This window comes from Procambarus clarkii, chromosome 21, assembly GCF_040958095.1.
Source record: "Procambarus clarkii isolate CNS0578487 chromosome 21, FALCON_Pclarkii_2.0, whole genome shotgun sequence".
Lineage (NCBI taxonomy): Eukaryota > Metazoa > Arthropoda > Malacostraca > Decapoda > Cambaridae > Procambarus > Procambarus clarkii.
Window position 1 is genome coordinate 13141152 of NC_091170.1, and position 14343 is coordinate 13155494.

General features: G+C 36.5%; 1 protein-coding gene across 1 annotated transcript; it reads left to right on the plus strand.

The window, feature by feature from the left end:
* Window positions 1–12599: 12599 nt before the first annotated feature.
* LOC138367077 (zinc finger protein 708-like) lies at window positions 12600–13472 on the plus strand. Its single transcript, XM_069328475.1, has one exon. It carries the CDS (start codon window positions 12600–12602, stop codon window positions 13470–13472), a length of 873 nt encoding a protein of 290 aa, XP_069184576.1.
* Window positions 13473–14343: the final 871 nt, after the last annotated feature.

A 14343-nucleotide genomic window follows, 5' to 3' on the forward strand; every position in this document is an offset into this window, starting at 1 on the left:
CCTACTCATGAGAAACTCTCCAGACACAAAGCAGAACGCTTTAAAAGAGACCAACGTCGTCTATGCCTTCAAATGCCCACTGGGGACTGTAAGCTCCAAAAAAACCAGTATATAGGCAAGACAACAACATCTCTTTCTAGGCGTTTAACGATGCATAAACAACAGGGCTCCATTAAGGAACATATAATCTCTTCCCACAACCAAACCATCGTCAGAGAAATCCTAGTAAACAACACAGAAATCATCGATAGATACAGCGATAGCAGGCGGCTTGACGTTTGCGAGGCACTACACATTAAGACAACAACACATTAAGAAGTCAACACCAGCAATCAACAGCCAATTAATGCACAACTATATTCTACCCACCTCAAGACTCCGCTCCAATATAGAAGCATCAAGAAATATGGACCAATAGGCTTTCTACAATCACTTCCATTTCAATACCCATTGTTCCGTGTTCTGTCTTGTGTTGATGAAATTAATACCCTATTAATGCCACCTCTTGTTCTGTCTTGTGTTGATGAAATTAATACCCTATTAATGCCACCTCACTCAAATGTAGATATAAACAAAATCGGAGATGCGTAAGTTCAATTCAGTTGTGTATTTGTAAACTAAAGTCTTTGAAAATGTAATTTTCAATGTAATTTTTTCGAAATTTGAAAATTTCGTTTTACGTTTAGAAAAGTTTTACGAAACGCGCTCGCGTCAGACTAGAAATAAAAATTAATATTGGAGAATTGATTTTTGAATTGTACGAAATGTACGAAAGATTGAGAAAATTCGTGTTAGAAATTATTAATATTACTTTTTCGGTCATATATATATATATATATATATATATATATATATATATATATATATATATATATATATATATATATATATATATACATATATATATAATATATATATATATATATATATATATATATATATATATATATATATATATATATATATGTCGTACCTAGTAGCCAGAACTCACTTTTTGGCCTACTATTCAAGGCCCGATTTGCCTAATAAGCAAGTTTTCCTGAATTAATATATTTTTTCTAATTTTTTTCTTATGAAATGATAAAGCTACCCATTTCATTATGTATGAGGTCAATTTTTTTTATTGTAGTTAAAATTAACGTAGATATATGACCGAACCTAACCAACCCTACCTAACCTAACCTAACCTATCTTCATAGGTAGGTTGGGTTAGGTTGCCGAAAAAGGTAGGTTAGGTTAGGTTAGGTAGGTTAGGTAGTCGAAAAAAACATTAATTCATGAAAACTTGGCTTATTAGGCAAATCGGGCCTTGCATAGTAGGCTGAGAAGTGCGTTCTGGCTATTAGGTACGACATATATATATATATATATATATATATATATATATATATATATATATATATATATATATATATATATATATATATATATATATATATATATATATATTCCAGCTACCCGGGAGCTGGAATTGGTGATATTGTTGGAAACATGAATGATATTATGACAGGAAATGGGAACAAACCCATTATTTGTATTAGTGCAGGGGGTGATGATGTTGGACGAGTTAGGAGTGAGGAACTAATACAGAGATTCAGGACAGCCATTGAATTAGTTAGGAGCAAGGGAGGAACATAAGAACATAAGAACATAAGAACAAAGGTAACTGCAGAAGGCCTATTGGCCCATACGAGGCAGCTCCTATTCTATAACCACCCAATCCCACTCATATACTTGTCCAACCCGTGCTTGAAACAATCGAGGGACCCCACCTCCACAATGTTACGCGGCAATTGGTTCCACAAATCAACAACCCTGATACTGAACCAGTATTTACCCAAGTCTTTCCTAAATCTAAACTTATCCAATTTATATCCATTGTTTCGTGTTCTGTCCTGTGTTGATACTTTTAATACCCTATTAATATCCCCCCGGTTATGTCCATTCATCCACTTGTAAACCTCTATCATGTCACCCCTAACTCTTCGCCTTTCCAGTGAATGCAACTTAAGCTTTGTTAATCTTTCTTCATATGAAAGATTTCTAATTTGGGGAATTAACTTAGTCATCCTACGCTGGACACGTTCAAGTGAATTTATATCCATTCTATAATATGGCGACCAAAACTGAACTGCATAATCTAAATGGGGCCTAACTAGAGCAAGATATAGCTTGAGAACCACACCAGGTGTCTTGTTACTAACGCTGCGATTAATAAATCCAAGTGTCCGATTTGCCTTATTACGAACATTTATGCATTGATCCTTTTGTTTTAAATTCTTACTAATCATAACTCCCAGATCCCTTTCGCAATCCGACTTCGCAATCACAACACCATCTAGCTCGTATCTTGTAACTCTATCATCATTACCTAACCTCAGAACTTTACATTTATCAGCATTAAACTGCATCTGCCAATCCTTTGACCATTTCAAAACCCTATCTAGATCAACTTGAAGTGATAGTGAGTCCTCCTCCGAATTAATTTCCCTACCGATTTTCGTATCATCGGCAAATTTGCAAATGTTGCTACTCAAACCTGAATCTAAATCATTTATATATATTATAAACAACAGAGGTCCCAGGACAGAGCCTTGAGGCACTCCACTTACAACATTTTCCCACTCTGACTTGATTCCATTTATACTAACTCTCTGTTTCCTTTGGTATAGCCATGCCCTAATCCAGCTTAATATAGCACCCCCAATACCATGAGACTCTATTTTTTTAATCAGTCTTTCATGTGGCACTGTATCAAAAGCTTTGCTAAAGTCAAGGTATACAACATCGCAATCCTTACCACTATCAACTGCCTCAACAATGCTAGAATAAAAAGATAACAAATTTGTTAAACATGAACGGCCATTTATAAAACCATGTTGCGACTCAATTATTAATTTATGTTTTTCAAGATGAAGACGAATTTTATTTGCTATTATAGATTCGAGTAACTTTCCCACAATAGACGTTAGGCTAATTGGTCGATAGTTTGACGCAAGTGATCTATCTCCTTTCTTAAAAACTGGTATCACATTAGCAACTTTCCAAAACTCTGGCACTCTGCCTGACTCTATTGATTTATTAAATATGGTTGACAGTGGGTCACAAAGCTCCTCTTTGCATTCTTTAAGCACCTTAGCAAACACTTCATCCGGCCCTGGGGATTTGTTTGGTTTGAGTTTTACTATTTGTTTAAGAACATCCTCCCTGGTAACTGCTAAACTCGTCAACCTGTCCTCGTCCCCACCCACATAGACTTGTTCGGCTGAAGGCATATTGTTAAGTTCCTCTTTAGTAAATACAGATACAAAATATTTATTAAAAATACTACTCATCTCTTCATCACTATCTGTTATTTGACCTGTCTCAGTTTTTAATGGACCTATCCTTTCCCTAGTCTTAGTACGATATAACTGAAAAAACCCTTTAGGATTTGTCTTTGCTTGCCCTGCTATGCGAACTTCATAGTTTCTTTTTGCTTTCCTTATCTCTTTTTTAACATTTCTAACCAGTTGTACGAATTCCTGTTCTAAAGTGACCTCCCCATTTTTAATCCTTTTGTACCAAGCTCTCTTTTTACCTATAAGGTTCTTCAAATTCTTTGTTATCCACTTTGGGTCATTAGTATACGATCTATTCAATTTGTATGGTATACTACGTTCCTGTGCTTTGTTTAGAATATTCTTAAATAAGTTATATATTGAATCCACATCGAAATCCCCATTTAAGTCACCTATCGCTGGGTTCATGTCTCGCTCCAAGACCGGCCCACACCCCATACCCAAGCCATTCCAATCAATTTGACCCAAAAAATTTCTTAGGCTATTAAAATCAGCTTTTCGAAAATCTGGCACTTTAACAGAATTTTCTCCTACTGGTCTATTCCATTCTATGCTAAATCTGATTTCTTTGTGATCACTGCTCCCTAGCTCACTCCCTATTTCGATGTCATTAATTTGCGTTTCCCTGTTAGTTAACACTAAATCTAAAATATTATTTTCCCGTGTTGGTTCCTTAATGTGTTGCGTAAGAAAGCAATCGTCAATTAATTCTAGAAAATCTTCTGCTTCACTATTCCCTGTTTTGTTCAACCAGTTTATTCCGCTAAAATTAAAGTCACCCATGACATAAATACTGTTAGATCTAGATGCTCTAGATATTTCATCCCATAGATGCTTTGCTTCCATTCTGTCTAAATTTGGTGGCCTATATATTACTCCTATTATAATATTATTAGCTTTTTCGTTTAATTCAATCCAAATAGTTTCTGTGTGTGGCTCTGTTTTGATTCCCTCTTTGAGACTACATTTCAAATTGTCCCTAACATATATGGCTACTCCACCTCCTCGTCTAATATATCTATCTGTGTGAAATAGTTTAAATCCATATATTTGATATTCAGCTAATAGTTCTCTATTTTCTACATTCATCCACGTTTCGGTAAGTGCAATAATATCTATTTTTTCTGTGCAGACAAGAGCATTTAATTCGTTAATTTTATTTCTTAGACTTCTACTGTTAGTGTAATATACCCTAAGTGAATTGTTATTTTGCGGACCTTCTCTTTCCCTGATCGTTTTGCCAATTCCTTTCTCCCACAAACACATACTTTTATTACCTCCTTCCTCCAAATCAATTCCCATACCTCTATCTACTAACAGTTTAAACCCAAACAAACACCTCTAACCACTTCTTCTAGCGAGTTCGCAACAGCAACAACCCCAGCTCTCGATAGATGCACCCCATCACGAGCATACATTTCATTTCTTCCATAGAAGTGTTCCCAGTTGTCTATGAAAGATATTGCATTTGATTTGCAATATCTTTCCAGCCGGCAATTGACACCAAGTGCCCTCGATATCCAGTCATTTCCACTCCCTTTCTTGGAAGAATGCCACATATGATCGGGATTCCTCCCTTGCTCCTAACTAACTCTATGGCTGTTTTATACCTCTGAATCAGTTCCTCACTCCTGACTCGACCAACATCATTTCCTCCCACGCTAATGCAAATAATGGGATTGTTCCCATTACCAGCCATAATATCATTCATGTTGTTTATAATATCACCAATGCCAGCTCCGGGATAGCAAACCCTTAACCTGTTCCCCCTATCTCTAGCACAAAACGTTCTATCCAAATACCTTATCTGGGAATCTCCCACAACTAATGTTTGCTTAGGTACTTCCTTTACTTTCTGCTGAAATCCCGATCATATGTGGCATTCTTCCAAGAAAGGGAGTGGGAAATGAATGGATGTCAAGGGCACTTGGTGTCAATTGCCGGCTAGAAAGATATTGCAAATCAAATGCAATATCTTTCATAGACAACTGGGAACACTTCTATGGAAGAAATGAAATGTATGCTCGTGATGGGGTGCATTTATCGAGAGCTGGGGTTGTTGCTGTTGCGAACTCGTTGGAAGAAGTGGTTACAGGTGTTTGTTTGGATTTAAACTGTTAGTAGATAGAGGTATGGGAATTAATTTGGAGGAAGGAGATAATAAAAGTATTTGTTTGTGGGAGAAAGGAATTGGCAAAATGATCAGGGAAAGAGAAGGGCCTCAAAATAACAATTCACTTAGGGTATATTACACTAACAGTAGAAGTTTAAGAAATAAAATTAACGAATTAAATGCACTTGTCTGCACAGAATAAATAGATATTATTGCACTTACCGAAACGTGGATGAATGTAGAAAATAGAGAACTATTAGCTGAATATCAAATAAATGGATTTAAACTATTTCACACAGATAGATATATTAGACGAGGAGGGGGAGTAGCCATATATGTTAGGGACAATTTGAAATGTAGTCTCAAAGAGGGAATCAAAACTGAGCCACACTCAGAAACTATTTGGATAGAATTATACGAAAAAGCAAATAATATTATAATAGGAGTTATATATAGGCCACCAAATTTAGACAGAATGGAAGCAAAGCATCTATGGGTTGAATTATCTAGGGCATCTAGATCTAACAGTATTTACGTCATGGGTGACTTTAATTTTAGTGGAATAAACTGGTTGAACAAAACAGGGAATAGTGAAGCAGAAGATTTTCTAGAATTAATTGACGATTGCTTTCTTACGCAACATATTAAGGAACCAACACGGGAAAATAATATTTTAGATTTAGTGTTAACTAACAGGGAAACACAAATTAATGACATCGAAATAGGGAGTGAGCTAGGGAACAGTGATCACAAAGAAATCAGATTTAGCATAGAATGGAATAGACCTGTAGGAGAAAATTCTGTTGAAGTGCCAGATTTTCGAAAAGCTGATTTTAATAGCCTATGAAATTTTTTGGGTCAAATACATTGGAAAGTTTTGAGTATGGGGTGTTGGCCGGTCTTAGAGCGAGACATGAACCCAGCGATAGGTGACATAAGAACATAAGAACAAAGGTAACTGCAGAAGGCCTATTGGCCCATACGAGGCAGCTCCTATTCTATAACCACCCAATCCCACTCATATACTTGTCCAACCCGTGCTTGAAACAATCGAGGGACCCCACCTCCACAATGTTACGCGGCAATTGGTTCCACAAATCAACAACCCTGTTACTGAACCAGTATTTACCCAAGTCTTTCCTAAATCTAAACTTATCCAATTTATATCCATTGTTTCGTGTTCTGTCCTGTGTTGATACTTTTAATACCCTATTAATATCCCCCCGGTTATGTCCATTCATCCACTTGTAAACCTCTATCATGTCACCCCTAACTCTTCGCCTTTCCAGTGAATGCAACTTAAGCTTTGTTAATCTTTCTTCATATGAAAGATTTCTAATTTGGGGAATTAACTTAGTCATCCTACGCTGGACACGTTCAAGTGAATTTATATCCATTCTATAATATGGCGACCAAAACTGAACTGCATAATCTAAATGGGGCCTAACTAGAGCAAGATATAGCTTGAGAACCACACCAGGTGTCTTGTTACTAACGCTGCGATTAATAAATCCAAGTGTCCGATTTGCCTTATTACGAACATTTATGCATTGATCCTTTTGTTTTAAATTCTTACTAATCATAACTCCCAGATCCCTTTCGCAATCCGACTTCGCAATCACAACACCATCTAGCTCGTATCTTGTAACTCTATCATCATTACCTAACCTCAGAACTTTACATTTATCAGCATTAAACTGCATCTGCCAATCCTTTGACCATTTCAAAACCCTATCTAGATCAACTTGAAGTGATAGTGAGTCCTCCTCCGAATTAATTTCCCTACCGATTTTCGTATCATCGGCAAATTTGCAAATGTTGCTACTCAAACCTGAATCTAAATCATTTATATATATTATAAACAACAGAGGTCCCAGGACAGAGCCTTGAGGCACTCCACTTACAACATTTTCCCACTCTGACTTGATTCCATTTATACTAACTCTCTGTTTCCTTTGGTATAGCCATGCCCTAATCCAGCTTAATATAGCACCCCCAATACCATGAGACTCTAATTTTTTAATCGACGTAATAGGGGATTTCGATGTGGATTTAATATATAACTTATATAAGAATATTATAAACAAAACACAGGAACGTAGTATACAATACAAATTGAATAGATCGAATACTAATGACCCAAAGTGGATAACAAATAATTTAAAGAACCATATAGGTAAAAAGAGAGCTTGGTACAAAAGGATTAAGAATTGGGAAGTCAGTTTAGAACAGGAATTCATACAACTGGTTAGAAATGTTAAAAAAGAGATTAGAAGAGCAAAAAGAAACTATGAAGTTCGCATAGCAGAGCAAGCAAAGTCAAATCCTAAAGGGTTTTTTCAGTTATATCGAACTAAGACGAGGGAAAGGATAGGTCCATCAAAATCTGAGACAGGTCAAATAACGGATAATGACAAGGAGATGAGTAGCATTTTTAGCAAATATTTTATATCTGTATTTACTAAAGAGGAACTTAACAATATGCCTTCAGCCGAACAAGTCTATGTGGGTGGGGATGAGGACAGGTTGACTAGTTTAGCAGTTACCAGGGAGGATGTAATTAAACAATTAGAAAAACTCAAACCAAACAAATCCCCAGGGCCGCATGAAGTGTTTGCCAGGGTGCTTAAAGAATGCAAAGAGGAGCTTTGTGACCCACTGTCAACCATATTTAATAAATCAATAGAGTCAGGCAGAGTGCCAGAGTTTTGGAAAGTTGCTAATGTGATACCAGTTTTTAAGAAAGGAGATAGATCACTTGCGTCTAACTATCGACCAATTAGCCTAACGTCTATTGTGGGAAAGTTACTCGAATCCATAATAGCAAATCAAATTCGTCTTCATCTTGAAAAACATAAATTAATAATTGAGTCGCAACATGGTTTTATAAATGGCCGCTCATGTTTAACAAATTTGTTATCCTTTTATTCTAGCATTGTTGAGGCAGTTGATAGTGGTAAGGATTGCGATGTTGTATACCTTGACTTTAGCAAAGCTTTTGATACAGTGCCACATGAAAGACTGATTAAAAAGATAGTCTCATGGTATTGGGGGTGCTATATTAAGCTGGATTAGGGCATGGCTATACCAAAGGAAACAGAGAGTTAGTATAAATGGAATCAAGTCAGAGTGGGAAAATGTTGTAAGTGGAGTGCCTCAAGGCTCTGTCCTGGGACCTCTGTTGTTTATAATATATATAAATGATTTAGATTCAGGTTTGAGTAGCAACATTTGCAAATTTGCCGATGATACGAAAATCGGTAGGGAAATTAATTCGGAGGAGGACTCACTATCACTTCAAGTTGATCTAGATAGGGTTTTGAAATGGTCAAAGGATTGGCAGATGCAGTTTAATGCTGATAAATGTAAAGTTCTGAGGTTAGGTAATGATGATAGAGTTACAAGATACGAGCTAGATGGTGTTGTGATTGCGAAGTCGGATTGCGAAAGGGATCTGGGAGTTATGATTAGTAAGAATTTAAAACATAAGGATCAATGCATAAATGTTCGTAATAAGGCAAATCGGACACTTGGATTTATTAATCGCAGCGTTAGTAACAAGACACCTGGTGTGGTTCTCAAGCTATATCTTGCTCTAGTTAGGCCCCATTTAGATTATGCAGTTCAGTTTTGGTCGCCATATTATAGAATGGATATAAATTCACTTGAACGTGTCCAGCGTAGGATGACTAAGTTAATTCCCCAAATTAGAAATCTTTCATATGAAGAAAGATTAACAAAGCTTAAGTTGCATTCACTGGAAAGGCGAAGAGTTAGGGGCGACATGATAGAGGTTTACAAGTGGGTGAATGGACATAACAAGGGGGATATTAATAGGGTATTAAAAGTATCAACACAGGACAGAACACGAAACAATGGGTATAAATTGGATAAGTTTAGATTTAGGAAAGACTTGGGTAAATACTGGTTCAGTAACAGGGTTGTAGATTTGTGGAACCAATTGCCGCGTAACGTTGTGGAGGTGGGGTCCCTCGATTGTTTCAAGCGCGGGTTGGACAAGTATATGAGTGGGATTGGGTGGTTATAGAATAGGAGCTGCCTCGTATGGGCCAATAGGCCTTCTGCAGTTACCTTTGTTCTTATGTTATGTTCTTATAAATGGGGTTAATTCAGAATGGGATAATGTTGTTAGTGGAGTACCTCAGGGCTCTGTCCCGGGACCTCTGTTGTTTATAATATATATAAATGATTTAGATTCAGGTTTGAGTAGCAACATTTCCAAATTTGCCGATGATACGAAAATCGGTAGGGAAATTAATTCGGAGGAGGACTCACTATCACTTCAAGTTGATCTAGATAGGGTTTTGAAATGGTCAAAGGATTGGCAAATGAAGTTTAATGCTGATAAATGTAAAGTTCTGAGGCTAGGTAATGATGATAGAGTTACAAGATACAAGCTAGATGGTGTTGAGATTGCGAAGTCGGATTGCGAAAGAGATCTGGGAGTTATGATTAGTAAGAATTTAAAACAAAAGGATCAATGCATGAATGTTCGTAATAAGGCGAATAGGACACTGGGATTTATTAATCGAAGCATTAGTAACAAGACACCTGGTGTGGTTCTTAAGCTATATCTTGCTCTGGTTAGACCCCATTTAGATTATGCAGTTTAGTTTTGGTCGCCGTATTATAGAACGGATATAAATTCACTTGAACGTGTCCAATGTAGGATGACTAAGTTAATTCCCCAAATTAGAAATCTCTCATATGAAGAAAGATTAACAAAGCTTAAGTTGCATTCACTGGAAAGGCGAAGAGTTAGGGGTGACATGATAGAGGTTTACAAGTGAATGAATGGTCATAACAGGGGGGATATTAATAGGGTATTAAAAATATCAACAGAACACGAAACAATGGGTATAAATTGGATAAGTTTAGATTTAGGAAAGAAAATAAATACTGATATACTGGTAAATAAATATAAATAAATACTGGTTCAGTAACAGGGTTGTTGATTTGTGGAACCAATTGCCGCGTAACGTGGTGGAGGTGGGGTCCCTCGATTGTTTCAAGCGCGGGTTGGACAAGTATATGGGTGGGATTGGGTGGTTATAGATAGGAGCTGCCTCGTATGGGCCAATAGGCCTTCTGCAGTTACCTTTGTTCTTATTACTGCGTAACGTGTTGGAGGTGGGGTCCCTCGATTGTTTCAAGCGTGGGTTGGACATTTTTATGAATGGGTTTGGGTCGTTATAGAAAGGAGCGGCTTCGTATTTGACAATAAGCCTTCTGCAGTTAACTTGTTCTTATGTTCTTAAGTAGTTCCTTCACTGCACCTTCCATTATTGCTATAATAATATTACAACAATCGGAGCTCCAGCTAACACCCTCTCATTACGAATGACGTGAGTATTTGTGATCAAGTGAGATAAAGAAATTTGATGATTTGCCAAAACAATTTCCAGTTGATTATGCTGACCTGAAAAGCTATTATCAAGCAGTTGCAGGTAAATTTGAACAAGTTAAACACCAAACAGCAACATATGTGGCTGAACTTGACTACATCAGTTTATCAGAAACAGAAATAGACACATTTATGGTTGATCTGGTGATTTACGAAGATCAAACTCAGGCCACGCTACAGCCTTTCGTCTTAATTATTGCTATGAACAAGGACTTGATTTCCTTCATTTAATTTACGCACTTTCTCAGGAAAAGATGAGGAAGATTGGGACGAAGGTTGGAACATATTCGTGAACCTTGTGTACTCAAAACCATCTTTATCTAAGAGTAGTAAATTCTTTTATCTACCAGGTCAATTATCAGGTGAAGCTAAATTAGAAGTATCCCATCTGACCAATCATTTAACCATGTCATTACTAAATCTAAATTTGTCTAATTTATATCCATTGTTTCGTGTTCTGTCTTGTGTTGATACTTTAATACCCTATTAATATCCCATCTGTTATGACCATTCATCGACTTATACATCTCTATCATGTCACCCGTAATTCTCGAATTAATAGGGTATTAAAAGTATCAACACAAGACAGAACACAAAACAATTGGGATAAATAGGATACGTTGTTATTTAGAAAGATCTGGAGTAAATACTAGTTCTTTAACAGGGTTGTGGAACTAATTACTGCTTAACTTAATAGAAGAAGAATCCCTTGATTGTTTCAAGCGTAGGTTAGACATATATATGAATGAGTTTGGGGGGTATATAAATAGGAGCTGCCTCAAATGAGCCAATACACCTTCTGCTGTTATCTGCATTTAGGTCTTATGTAATTTATATCCATTCTTTCATCAATACATCTGTTGATGTATTTAATACCTTAAAAAATACCCATTAATAATACTACCTTGCTATAGGCATTCATCCAACTGTACTCTTTAATAATATCACCCCAAACTCCTCATCGTTCTAGTGAACGTAAATTAAGCTTTTTCAACCTCACTTCACATGTAAGGTTTCTAACTGATGTGTGACTTTGTCATTCTATGCTCAATACTTTGAAATATATATATATGGGCATACTATTAAAGTTTTATATTATTTGAAGATAATAATTGAAACTACTATGAAAAGAGCATGCGGTAAACGAGACAACTTCCATATATATCTATTGGGTAAATAATATATAATTTATGAAATAAATGTCCAGGAAACATAATATATGTTGTGTCACACAAATCTTTAAAGCTTAGATAAGACATTGAATATGTTTTGGGGGTTCAAATTGGATCTATCTCTTAATGGTCAATAGACATTGTTATTGATTGATAGATGAAGATTAAGCCACTCAAGAGGTGGCACGAACATGAATAGCCTGTAAACATTTTGCAGTTTTGCTTTAGTCTTACATTCTTTTCAGTTTATAGAACATAAAGTAAAGTGAACCGCATTTCCTTACAATTTGAAAACATTGGTCATCATTAAATGCACCTCATCCAGTTTGCCCAACATACCTGTGATTAAGCATAGTCAGGTACCACGTCACCTACAATCTTACGACTACCATAAATACGAGAACAAACTCACCTAGGATCACGTAGTTTTGAGCGAGAAATAAGAGAACAGTTGTAATTTCTTTTCTGATATATTTTTCGGCTTTTACCTCCGGAAGGATTTCTTCCCCACGACAGAATTTGCCAACACTTCATTCTCTCTATTTAATATGAGTGATAAACTCCATGAGTGTCAAGAGTGTGGGAAAACATTTAGGCGTCTTGGAAATATGGAGAACCACAAAATGGTGCATACTGGTCTTAAACCTCACGTGTGTCCCGAATGTGGTGAAAGTTTCAGCCAACCTGGAACTCTGAATAGACACAGGATGGCACATTCTGGTGTTAAAACTCACGAATGTTTTGAGTGCGGAAAAACGTTCACCCGAATGGAATATTTAAATAAACACAAGATGATGCACACGGGTGAAAAGCCTCTCAGCTGTGATGTGTGTGGGAAGAGTTTCAATGACCGTAGTAATATGATTAAGCACATGTTAGTACACTCTGGTGAGAAACCCCACGAGTGTCCAGAGTGTGGGAAAAGATTCTCTCGATATGACCATTTGAAGAACCACAGGTTGGTGCATACTGGAGATAAACCTTACGAGTGCCCAGAGTGTGGGAAAAAATTCAGTACGCTTGGAACTATGAAGAAACACAGGATGGTGCACACAGGTCAAAAACCTCTTAGGTGTGATGTGTGTGGAAAATGTTTCAGCAGTCGTAGCAGTCTAATTAATCACATGTTACTGCATACTGGAGAATATCCTTTCAGGTGTGATGTGTGTGGGAAAAGTTTCAGGGATCGTAGCAACATAGGTAAACACTTGTTAGTGCATTCAGGTGAGAAACCTTACGAGTGTCCAGAGTGTTGCAAAAGATTCTTTCGAAATGAGCATTTGAAGAACCACAGAATGGTGCATACTGGAGAAAAACCTCACGAGTGTCCAGAGTGTGGGAAAAGATTCATTCAACTTGGAGCTATGAAAACACAGGATTATACATACAAGTTTGGTCAGTTTATGATAAGATTTATATAGTTCAATTGATGTAGATAACATTTTAGTGCACAATATGTTTACAATTATGTATTTTATATTTATATGTATTTTATATATTATTTTGGTAGTAATAAAAATATAATTTTATTCAAATATCATAGGTTCTTTTTCTTCCTACTCTAGGTGATATTGTTTCCATAAAAACATAATAATTAAGACCTATTTCTTGAACAAATCAACAAGGGCTGTGACGAGGATTTCAACCTACGTCCGAGAGCATCCCACACGCTGCCTTAATCGACTGAACTATGACATCGCTAATCTCCGAAAGTTCTTCACCGATTGCTTTGAAATTTTGACACAACGTTGCATTCGAATGCGCGCATCTTTTTTATATCTACTATATACATGTTACACCTGTGACAGGAAAAAAACATACTTTTGTTTTGAAAAACAGCGCCATCTTTTGGACGTAAGAGCAACACACGCTGTAATCTCTGAAAGTTCTTCACCGATTGCTTTGAAATTTTGACACAAAGTTGCATTCAAATAGGCCCGTCTTTTTATATACCTACTATCGATGTCACCCCTTGTAACAGGTAAAAACATGCTTTTTTGAAAAAAACATCATTACCATACCAATGGTATGGTTTACCATACCAATGGTATGGTTTACCATACCAATGGTATGGTAAACACATTGGTATGGTTTACCATACCAATGGTATGGTAAACCATACTGTGTTGTTTACCATATTGGTATAGTAAACAACACAGAAAGTAGCCATACATGTTAGGGAAATTTTGAAATTTCAAAGAGGGAATCACAACTGAGCCACACACAGAAACTATTTAGTTAGAATTAAACGAAAAACTAGAAATCCTATAATAGGAGTTTTGTACAAGCCAC

Excerpts from the sequence above, each read along its gene's own strand:
- LOC138367077 (XM_069328475.1), top strand. The coding sequence starts at position 12,600 with ATGAGTGATAAACTCCATGAGTGTCAAGAGTGTGGGAAAACATTTAGG.